This window comes from Nestor notabilis, unplaced genomic scaffold (genome assembly GCF_000696875.1).
Source record: "Nestor notabilis isolate BGI_N333 unplaced genomic scaffold, ASM69687v1 scaffold10275, whole genome shotgun sequence".
Classification (NCBI taxonomy): domain Eukaryota; kingdom Metazoa; phylum Chordata; class Aves; order Psittaciformes; family Psittacidae; genus Nestor; species Nestor notabilis.
In genome coordinates, this window is record NW_009928023.1 from 49443 (window position 1) to 61238 (window position 11796).

At 51.7% G+C, this 11796-nt stretch overlaps 1 protein-coding gene across 2 annotated transcripts in view; it reads right to left on the minus strand.

Moving 5' to 3' along the window:
* Positions 1-11796, minus strand: part of ARHGEF6 (Rac/Cdc42 guanine nucleotide exchange factor (GEF) 6) — a 29446-nt gene that overhangs the window by 9991 nt on the left and 7659 nt on the right. For both annotated transcript variants that reach the window (XM_010014327.1, XM_010014328.1), the window contains exons 4-11: positions 10597-10667; positions 9398-9492; positions 7877-7972; positions 6920-7042; positions 5643-5781; positions 3604-3663; positions 1370-1516; positions 440-526 (exon numbers count right to left, since the gene is read on the minus strand). In XM_010014327.1, the coding sequence (XP_010012629.1) occupies positions 440-526; positions 1370-1516; positions 3604-3663; positions 5643-5781; positions 6920-7042; positions 7877-7972; positions 9398-9492; positions 10597-10667 (818 nt within the window). The remainder of the gene's footprint in view (positions 1-439; positions 527-1369; positions 1517-3603; positions 3664-5642; positions 5782-6919; positions 7043-7876; positions 7973-9397; positions 9493-10596; positions 10668-11796) is intronic.

Sequence of the window (11796 nt, forward strand, 5' to 3'; positions counted from 1 at the left end):
GCTGCAGCCATTCAAATGGCAAAACACAAGAAATGCAGAGTTTTGGAGAGGAAATGTTGAGCTTTTTACAGTGGGCTTTATAGTAGTGAGATACTCTCCAGTGAGGGCACAACACTGAAATCATGTGGGGCAAAACCCTACAGCTGGGTCAGGACACCTTCACATCCACATCATTCTCGAGGACTGCCTGTAGACCACCATGCTCTGAAGGTTTTCCTTCCTAATTTCACAGCATTCACTTACCAAATGCTGTTTAACCAGTTGGCAGGACAAAGGCACAAAGTGGTTTGGTAACACCAAATGCAAGTTCCCAGCCTGGGGCTCTTGCATGACACCAGCGAGTTTCAAGGAAGCAGAAAGGGTTGAATTTGATAAAAGCTATCTGATTTCCTCCCTCACCCAACGCCTTGCAGCTTCCAATTCAAACGAGCGTGCCTACCTGATAGATGAACCCACTCATCCGTGGGCTTGCAGACAGCATCAGCAGAACGTTTGAAAACAACAAGAAATAGCGCTCCTCTTTCTCCTGCGGGGATGAGAGTGAAGGTTACTCCAGTCTCCAATGCCTCCCAAGGGTCTTCCTCCAGCAAACTGAACTTGTTGCAGCTGCAATCACAGCCTGGGAGAGATCCCCCCTCTACCCATTATTGTGGCTTTTCTCCTTTACAGCATCTCATTGCTGTACTAGTTTTTCCTGCATACACCTTTGTCTGCTAATCCTCCCCCAGTCATTTCAAAGTGCCTCCCAAGACCTTATATCCTCCAGCATCTCACATCCCAGACCAGACTCTGGGACTAGGCCCTACAGGGCTTTGCTCTACAGCTCTTCCTTTCCTGGGGAATATTTGCTACTGCAAGCAAGGAATTCAGTGAGAACAGGCACTTCCCCACACCAAACATGCAGTAGGCATGGCTTTAACACCACTGCTGAAGGTCTGTGGTGTGATGCTTCAGGACCAGCAGCACAGGAATCCCTCCAGCTATTTCCAGAGCACAGTCAGCTCTGGAGTGGGATGTCACAGCGTGCACAGGAAGTGCAAAATGGTTATGCTAATGCACACTTACAAGTCATTCTCATTTCTCAGAGTCAGTCACAGGGGGGAAAGAGGGAAATTAATGTGTGCATGACGCTGAGACACTTCTGCTTGAGAAAGGTGTCAGCAAAGACCTGAAGCTAAGCCCCCAGGGTGCCTGACTCCGAAGATGTGCACAGTCCCATTGTGCAGCTCTGCCCTGGGTAAAATGATTTATCAGCATTGTTTGTCAGTGCTTTGCTGGCCTGGAGTGAGAGTAGCTGCTGCCCGATCCTGCGAGCAAGGCGATATTTGGACACAATGCCTTTAGCCAGGAGAAGGAGCACTTCACTCACCTCACTTCCCCCACACTGCACCATGACCTGGGACATGTAGATGATGTTTCCCATCGTTTTTATGTCCTCTCCTTCCCAGCGCTGGATGGATTCGGAAAGGATCTGCAGCTCGAGCTGTTTCCTCTTCCTCAGCTCCTGGCATTGCGTCTGGGAATGATAGGGGATGCTTCACTAGCCAAGAGGGCAGGAGCAAACCCAAACCATCCCAACAAAGATGGTTTCACCAGCAACACTCCCACAGCCACATGGGCTCACGGCTGGTCATGGCAAGGGGTAGGGAAAACCTGCTTGGGTTCTGTTACACAGAGTTGGTTAAAGAAACTCACACCCGAGTGATTTATGAAGTAATGAACACATGAAATGTCATAGAACTTGCACCGTACACTGAGCAAGCTTTTCTTTCCAAACCAGTCCCACCTCTGAGAGCACAGAGTCACAGTTTCCAAACCCAAGACAGCCACAGTGACATGTCTCTAACTTGGCTGCTGCTCACAGAGGTTTTGCCCCTTTTGCCCAGCCAGCAAAGAGAGCTTTAGTTGCAGCAATGCAAAACCTCTGTCATCAGATGGGGGGGGTATTTTGTAACCAGAATCTGCAAACCCAACAGCAGGACTTGGCGCAGTGTTCCAGCAGAGCAGCACAAAAAGAAGGTTTTGAAGGTGCTGTAATTGAAAGGACTGCACTGATGCTCTGCAGCTGGGCACTGGAACAGCTCCACGGAGCCACCAGTCCTTCTGCAGCTCTCAGCAAGCAAAGGACAGCACCGATGGAACAGACAGTCCTGCAAATCCAAGCAAAACTTGCTTTAACTGACCCTCTGCCAAGAGGAAAACTGCTGCAAAGCCAAACCCGGGCTCAGTTTTCACCAGCTACTTGGGTTTTTCCAAACCCCTGTACCTGGCAGAGATTTTCCTCCTTTCCAGCTCAGTTTTGTACAAACTCTTTGACTACCCAGATCTTCAAAGTGAGAAGCTGCTCTGGGGCTAGTTTGAAAGCACACAGTTGAACCAAACTGCGGGGGCTTCCTCTGGTTTTGCAACCATTTGTGTGCTCCAAATCCAGCATTCCCAGGGTGCAAATCCATACAAAATCCACAGCAATCCATGGCAGTCTGTGCAGAGGCACCACTGCAAATCACAGCAGCTCCGTGGTCCCTCCCTGGTCCTACTATGGGAGCAGACATCAGCCACGAGGGGCATCTCTGCCCATCTAACCTCAGATCCACACTGAACCTCTTCAGTTGTCTCACAATTACATTAAATTACTCAGCACCCAAGTGCACATTTCAAGTAAAACCATCCACTGCTTACGAGCACTCCTATAGATTAACACCACCCTGTCATTTAACTGAATTATTCCCCTATTATCTACCAGAACAAATGGAATGAGAGCTGGGTTTCTAAGTAAATGTAACATAATCGCCCTTTCCTGTTTTCTATGAACTTTCTCCTCCCCATCTTTTATCTGCACTGCTAAGCACCGAAAACTTGCATCTGCAGCGCTAAGGAAGGAAGTTGGACCACATCTGGAGTGGTTGTAGTGAAAGGTATTCAGTGGCTACAAAGTGAGAGAGACTACAGCTTCCTTAATAACTGAAAAAAGCTTTACTGGGTAGAACCTTCATGCACGTGGGTGGCTTTTCCCCCTCTTTTCCCTCTCAGTGCAGCAGGACTTGAATGGGTGCAGGTAACACAGCTCACAGGAATAGGCTTGTTAGCTCAGACTCAGCCCTTTGCTTGCTCTGTTCCCCACCAATGGCCACAGCAAATTCCCTGCAATATGGTCAAGGTCTCCCGATGCCCACGGAGCAAACCTCAACAAAACCAAGAGTCACTCGATGGGCATCAGCAGTTGAGTCAGGCAGCCCTGGTAACCTTTCACAGCTCATCTCAGTGAGCATGGGGCAAATGATTAGGGTACAGAGGCAAAAGAACATGAAAGGGACCCTGTCACCACCACCACCACCCACATGTGGCTTTCTGCAGCAGAGAACATTGAGCATCCTTCATCCCTTCATCCCTCCTGCTGGGACCACGGAGCCAGTGTGCAATTGCTGGGAAGACGTAGCCAGAGGGGCAGCTCTAGGCTTGAAACTTGAAATGAAGATACTTTCTAACCCATCTTTTCCATTCCAGAACACTTATTTTGTTTCTAATGGAGGAGACAAATGTCAGGCTTGACTCATTCAATGCAGCCCTGAAATGGAGTGTGCTATTTTAAGAACTGCCACCTACCACAAGGGACTTGAAGGATGTGACGGCTTTCAGAACCTCTTCGTGATCTGCATGCGCCTCCTAGTGAAGGGAGAGAAGAAGCCTCAGCCACCACCACCAGCATCATCACCCACCCTGCGCAGCACCCACCGCCCCAGCGCACCCAGGGCTGCAGAGCTCACAGGGTGCTCAAAGCGGGCATGAAGGGCAGAGGGGCTGCTGAAGGGGACAAAGCCTCCCAGGTACCTTCCTCGCCACCCAGTTCAGTGGGACATGGTTTAAAGCAGGTATACAATTCATTAACATCAATTTAATGAGTGTAGAGTGGCCACAGTAAGAACAGATGGGATTTTACTCAGAACAAACTCAGCTTGCAAAGAAAAACAATCAAAACAGGCAGAGGTGCAGGGTGGATTTCTGGTTTCACCTTCAGGAAGGAAACTCCCATTGGCATGCACGGTATTGTAGCCATTGCCCCATCAAGGGTGCCTGGGATTGCTCACCTCTGAATCTGGGATGAAGACTGCCCTGAACATACCTACCCTGTGTCTCCAGCTGCGCAGCAGCAGAGGGAATGCTCTGGTACACATCCATGCTGCATACATCTGCATTGGACACATCCATCCTCCTCCCACGGCATCACAGCTTAAACCTCAACCCTACTGATTCATGCAACAAACCTCCCACACTCAGCTTAGAAACTAAGAGGAATAGGTGATGTGTGTGTCCCTGAATCCACTGCTGAATCCCACACAGCATCCTGTAAAGAGCACGCTGTCTCTGTATGGGCATGGTGGCTGCGGCCACACTCCGCTCAGTCCCTGCAGCTCAGCTAAGGCAGGTGAGAGCAGGACAGGTCTGTGGTGTGCATACAGTGCTCTTACACCCTGTGTCAGTGCCTCAGCACTCTCACAGGGAAGAGCTTCTGCCCAAAAGCTCATCTCAATCTCCCCTCTGGCAGGTTAAAGCCATTGCCCTTGTCCTGTCCCCACATCCCTTGTCCAAAGCCCCTCTCCAGGTCTCCTGGAGCCCCTTTAGGCACTGGAGCTGCTCTAAGGTGTCCCCTTGAGGAGCCTTCTCTTCTCCAGCTGCCCCAGCCCAGCTCTCTCAGCCTGGCTCCAGAGCAGAGCTGCTCCAGCCCTCGCAGCAGCTCCGGGGCCTCCTCTGGCCTCGCTCCAGCAGCTCCACGTCCCTCTTGTGCTGTTCCCCAGAGCCGGCCGGGGGGTCTCCCCAGAGCACAGCAGAGGGGCAGGATCCCCTCCCTGAGCTGCTGCTCACGCTCTGGGGGTGCACCCAGCACACGGGGGGTTCTGACTGGGATGTGGATTTGAATGACCCTGGTGAAGTGTGTTGAGTAATTAATACTGGAAGAGGGAAAACCAAACCTGGTTAAAAATAGACTGTTGCTTCTGTTTTCTTCACCTCTTTATCCCACCCTCGGGGTTTGCGTGCTGCAGCTGCAATGCACCCGCAGGCGAGGAGCAGAGCTCCAGCAGCTCAGATCTCTACAGTCCCCAGAGATGGGGACAGACATGTCCTAAAGCAGATCTGCTGCTCACTGAGGGTCTGTGTGTCCCTTTGCTGCTCTCCCTGCTTCCAGGCACTCTCAGTGTCTGTGCCGGCTGCCAGGTCTACTTCTGCCTCCACCCCAGAGCATGAGCCTTGGGTGAGGGGTGGGAATGTGCCTGGGAGTGAGTGGCCAGGCACTGGAATCTTATGAAATGAGAATAAAAACACAGATTTATTATCCACTGTGCAAATAAATACCAGCTGTGGCCTGACCCTGAACTCTGCTTTTACTTGTGCTGGAAATAGCCCATCCCTGAGGATGGGCTGGAGCAAAGAGCAGGCAATGCCTTCCCACAACACCCCCCAGACTCCTCCACCGCTTCCACACTCCTAATCTGAATGGTAGATAATGTCCCCTGGAGATGGGACACCTCCTTGGAGGGGCAGTAAGTACTTGTAGGAATGTGGTGCTCAATGGGCAGAGCAGCTTGGGGCGGGGGGGCAGCATCAAGGAGCACATCCTGCCCGGCAGCCCCCCACATCCCACCTACCTCCATGTGCCGCTCCAGCTCCTGCAGCAGCGTCACGTATTTATCCAGCCTCAGGAAGGGTTTGCTGAGGCTCGTGGTCAGGATGAGAATGCCGGGGTTGGCCGCACCCTGGCTCTCCATGAACTTCTCCAGCTCATCACTATAAATAGAGACAACAACAACAAGAAGGAGGAGGAGGAGGGCTCGCCACCGCCGAGGGCTGTGTGCTGCTGCCTCCCACAGTCTCCTCATGGCCAGGGCTCTGCTCTGAGCTGTGCCTTTCCCAAGGCAGCTCAGCCTCCCGCTTTGAGCACCTCAAACCTGGCAGGGAGCTGCGAGCCCCCAGCCAAGCAAGACCCTGCTCCCCAGGGATGCAGGGGAGGGTGCTGTGCTGAAGGATGCTGCAGCAGTGCGCTGGGATGCTGCTGGGAGCAGGGATGCAGGTGGCAGCATGTACACTGCTCTGGAAGACATGGCCTGTGTGTGTCAGCCAAAGCTGGTTCTTGGATTGATTTAAGGAAAGGGGTCAGACTGAGGAACCACCTGAGTGAGTCATTTCCAGGAGCCAGGCTTTGCATTAGGCTGAATTAAAGCTGGATTTAGGAAGGTAAGTAAATCTATTGTGAGTTCCCATTGCTGAATGGGAAGGCTTAAACAATATGGCCAGGGGTCCTGGCTGTCCCATCACTATAGGGAGGACAGTGTGCAATAGGGATGACACACTTGTAGGCTTTTGGCTTGCCATGCTCTTTAGCATGACATGACTCAAATTCAAGGGTCTATTCAAGTGAGACATGAAGAAAGATGTTATTACTGCTATGTACCAATGACCCTGCAAATCAACTATCTGGTTGAACAGCAGCTCATTTAACAATTCAGGTGACTCTGGGTGACTCGATGATCACCTTCACTTTGCAACGATGTGCTCCACACCATAGTGCCACATGGGAACACACTCCCTTATGCGAGTGGGTCTGAAACAGCATCTCTGTCCTTAGCAAGCAACAATCATTGCAGATGCTACTGCAAGGGCTGAGGTTGCCTCTGTTTTACTGAAGAGTCCTGTATGTGCAGATAGGACCTGTGAGACCAGTTCTGAACACCAGCAGCATGAGCTGTCTCCATGCTGGAGCTAAGAGTCCAAAGCCCCTGCAGTTTTCCCAGCAGCAGGATCCCATGTTATCCCCTTGCCCTGCTGCCAAACTGCAGGTCAGAAGCCACGCCAGGCCAAGTGTTCATGATAAAAGTACCTTTTGAAAGGCAGGATTTCAGCCTCCATCTCCTCCTTCATCACTCACCTGTGTTGTGTGAGGACGTTGACTGCTGAGGGGTGGTTAGCGCAGTACGTCAGGTACAGGGAGCGGAACTGGGGCATCAGGTTCATGAAACAGCCTCCCACACGCTGCTGGTTCTCGGGGAGCCTACGGACACCAAGTCATCATGTTAAGCCTCTTGCTCTGCACCCTGCACCTACAGCACCCTCAGGGACCTGCCCAGGAACCACCAGGACATTCCCGAGTCACCATGTAACTGCAGCACTGAGCAGAATACCCATGCCTGCTGCTTGGGGAGGAGGAAGAAGGAAGCCCTCAGATGGGTCTGGGTTTCTGTGGGGCAGACAGTGACTACCACCAACCCACTATGAGCCTGGGACAAGGAGTGACCCCACTGGCCCTGTCCCACCAGCAGAGCTGCAGCTGGGATGCTGTGGCCCACCATGGCTGATGGGGATGTGCTGGAAAGAACTGGATGCAATGCAAGGGTGGTCTCACCCTCTGCCCGTAAATATGACAGAGGAGAAGGAGAGAGAAAGAGAAGCCACAGCCTGAATGTATTTCCAGTGCTCAGCCTCTTCCCCATCTCCTTTCAGCCCTTCCAAAGGAGAGGCCAGGCTAAGGCTGAACACGTCTGCCAGCTTCCCTGTGGGAAATCATCACCTCTAATAACTTGCTCTTTGCTCCCTGGCAATCCTCATCTTCCTGCCTGCCAGATCTCCCACCCTGTTTGTGGCTGCATCTTTGGTCTAGGTACACTTCGTGTCAGGTCTAGTGACACCCTCATTCAGCAGGCACCTTAACAGTAGAAATGTCAGAGCTTCTTCTACCTTCCCTCCTGCCTCTTCAATCCTGTTATTTCCTTCTATATTTAACAAGTCTAAGACAGCAGCCAGGAGGAACATTAATGAACATGTCTTTCTATTATTTTTAGCTGCAGTTTAATGGCTTAACAGCCTCAGTGCTATGGCATGAGCTTACTTTGCAACTTCTTCCAAGGCTTGGTTCAGTGTTTGCTGAAATGCAGAGATTTCTTCCATGTTTCCCAGCAACGATGCGATGTCCACAGCACTGAGCCTAAACGAATCAAATCAACAACAGGCATCAGAGAGATGTTGCTTGAGGGAGCACCCCCATGATATCTGTCCTTCCAGAAAGACCTAGGAATTTCTCCTTCCCTGGCTACACCATCAGACATGGGAAAATCCAAACCCCATGATATGCTACAGACCACAGCCTCCCGGAGAAGATGTCTGCTGCCAAGGATTATCTTAATTGGATTTTAATCACTTAATCACACTAATCTCCTCCAATGTTTAGCTGTCTAATAGACACAGACAGATGGGACTTCAGCCAGGGGTGGGGAGGGAGGTGTAGACACAGACACAGACAGCTTTGTCTGCAGGGATTCATGCTGTGCGGTTCCCTGCGGCAGGAGGGTCCTACAGAGCTGCTCCTTGGGTAGGGCTTGCTTTGTTCCTTGGGCCAGGTGCGTTCTTCCTAGCCAAAGCATAAAGCTTGATGCTTCTGAGCGAGCCATCCTCAGAGTCCTGCTCATACCACCCTCATTTGCTGCCTACAAGGCTGAGAGCATGAGACATTGTCACAGCTGAATATATCCCACACAGAGATCTGGGGAGGGAGGAGAGGTTTAAATGCAAAGGCCATAAGACACCACTGTCCCACCTCTCCAGACTGGACCATGTCTGCTCTTTGCCCGTGATGCTCTGGGGTACCCGGTCCCCCTGCAGCGTGCTCAGCCACAGGGACCCCAGATGCAGACACATGGACAGGGTCAGTGATGGCATCTTTGGAAGGGTTGACTGTGAAGCTGAAGCAAGAAGCAGGAGGTGAAGAGAACTGCATGAGGGTGACACTGACAACACAGATATTGGGAAAGCACAGGACGGCGCGTGCTGCCTCAGCAGGGATGGAAACACACAGCTTATTTCCTTCAAAACAGGTAAGCCCTGACTTTGCTCCCCCCAGTGCTGCTGAGGCCCTAAGGGATGGCAGCATGCTCTTCCCAAGCACGGAGGCACTTCCAGCTGATAACTGTGCAGATGGGAACACAGGAACACAGGAACAGGGGAGTCACTTCTTGCCCAGCAGCAGTTTGGATTTAGCGAGAGGCACTCTAACCACAGAGAATACATGTCACCGTGCACCAAATGAAGAGACGAGGAGGACATGCCCCCTGGGGCTGAGAAGTCACAAGGAGGCAGATGACAAGGGGAGAAGCCATGCAGGGTGTACCACTGGGAACACACATGCTGGGTTTAACAGGAGGAAATGCCCATCTCTAACACAGCCCGATGCCTGCACGAGCTCTGAGGAGCAGGGAGGAGCAGAAACTGCAATGTGGGGGCTTTTCTGGTTCACAGAGAAGCTGTGAGACTTTACAAAAGCAGCAACAGGCCCTAAACATTCATGAGCAGCAAAGTAATGAACTATGGTCCATTTTACAGGGTTCTCTCCACCTCAGATGCCCTTATATCTTACTTATCATAAGACTGGAGGGGTCTTAAGTAAGTTCCCAGAAGTGACTGAAGTTCCTTCGCATAATCTCGTTCTGTTTCCAGAATGTTTTGCAACACCTAAGGGTGAGAGACACAGCACTGAGTACATCCTTGTGCTAGCGACTAGTCAAAGGAGCACAACATCAGCTTCTGAGTGGGGAAAAGCACGGAAGTGTATTTCAAGTCCATAAATGACCTTTGTTAATGCAGAACCCAGAACGCTCAGGAGAGCCCTGGGAGTCCAATTGGGGGATTTGACTTGACAAACTGGGGGAGGGTTGGAAAGGAGGTGTTAGAGGCTGCTCCTTCCCTGGCAAAGCACGAAGACAATGTCAGTTCAGCTCTGAGTTCACAGCTCAGCAGCCAATTCATCTCTGGCAAACCTCTGCCTGCACACTGCTGCTCAGCACTCAGGCTTCTCAGTGTGGATGAGCTTTGGAGACAGAGGAGGTGGTTCCCAGCTCTCTGGACGTATCATTTCTGCTTTGCTTTGCTTGAAATATATTTAGACATGCTGATGAGCACGTTCCACCTGCAGCACGGGGGGCCAGGGACGTTCACATGCAGGCATCTCAACTCCCTTACGCTGCAGGAAGGTACCTGCCCCTCTTTGCCAGACCTCAGGCTGGTAGGGGAGGTTTCTCCATGCCTTCTGAAGCCCCAGTTCATAGCCCAGCAGGCTGTAACCTGCTCCAAAGCCCAGCCCAGCCAACAAGCCAGGCTGTGAGCTGTGGGGCTGCCCCTTCTCCAAGGCACAGGCAGGGCAGGCAGCTCGGGGTATAACATCTCCAGGCAAACCCAAGAAAGCGGTCATGGATCAGAGCCCTGATTTGGCTTCCTTCATGCCCCAGCATTATCTCCCCATCTTTATCAACACCCCGCAGCCCATGGCAACGAGTGGAACAGAGACATTGTGCTCCCCAACATCCATCTCAAAGCTGCCACCTCTGCTGCATTATGTCAGTCGCCCACTTTGAGTCTCTCCTCTTGACATCTTGCAGCAACTTCCATTTATTGTCTCGACAGCCTTAAATCAAGGAAACGGCAACAACTGCATTTAACTACAGAGTCACATCCCCAGTTGTTACCAACTGCTTCAATGATTTCTATGGGAAGAAGCCAGTTCAGGAGACTAATAATATGCTACTTATTGAAATGGATGATCGGCACTTTGGAACTTACCACAGGGTAATAATTCTTTGTCAGCTGAGTGCTTTCAAGTCCTTTTAATGCTTTGGGAGAGAGTGGTTTATCTGTACAAAGAAAAATACATCAGTAAATGACACTGCACAACGCTCATTATTCCAGCAGGAAAAGTCACTGTCACAAACACAAACACCGCTGTGAACACAACCCTTCAGCTGCAGGCTGGCTTCCCTGCTTCAGAACTAGGAGCAGCCCAAAGCCATGCATCTGAAGGGGGCTAAAAGGATGCTGGAGAGGGACCCTTCATCAAGGACTGTAGCGACAGGACAAGGGTTGATGGGTTCAAACTGAAACAGGGGAAGTTCAGGTTAGATACAAGGCAGAAGCTCTTCCCTGTGAGGGTGCTGAGGCGCTGGCACAGGGTGCCCAGAGAAGCTGTGGCTGCCCCATCCCTGGCAGTGTTCAAGGCCAGGCTGGACACAGGGGCTTGGGTGACATGGTCTAGTGTGAGGTGTCCCTGCCCGGGGTAAGGGGTTGGAACTAGATGATCTTCAGGCCCTTTCCAACCCGATCTGTGATTGTGTGATTCTATGACAGTGCAGCAGCTGAGTGAGCCGCACCAGCAGCACTGTTACAGGTCTGCTCTGAAATCCCTGGCAGCAGCCCCGTGTCTGGCACTGTTTGGAGCTACAGTGTGGCTCCAACCAGCCCACAAAATTTGGGTTTCAAAACTGGCTGTCTATCAGAAATGCTGGATATGGCGTTGTGTTCCAGGTGATTCATGAGGCACTTGATGCCAATGCCAGTGGAGGTGCTGGACCCTGACCCCCACAGTCATTCTTCTTTGAATGAAGGTAGATTTGAACAAACCTGGAAGTCACTGAATCATGGAATGGTTTGAGAAGGGAGCTTAAAGCTCCTCCAGTTCCAACCCCTGCCCCGGGCAGGGACACCTTCCACTAGAGCAGGTTGCTCCAAGCCCCTGTGTCCAACCTGCCCTTGAACACTGCCAGGGATGGGGCAGCCACAGCTCCTCTGGGCACCCTGTGCCAGCGCCTCAGCACCCTCACAGGGAAGAGCTTCTGCCTCAGAGCTCATCTCAGTCTCCCCTCTGGCAGGTTAAAGCCATTCTCCTTGTCCTGTCCCTCCATCCCTTGTCCAAATCCCTCTCCAGGTCTCCTGGAGCCCCTTTAGGCACTGGAGCTGCTCTAAGGTCTCCCCAGAGCGCAGCAGAGG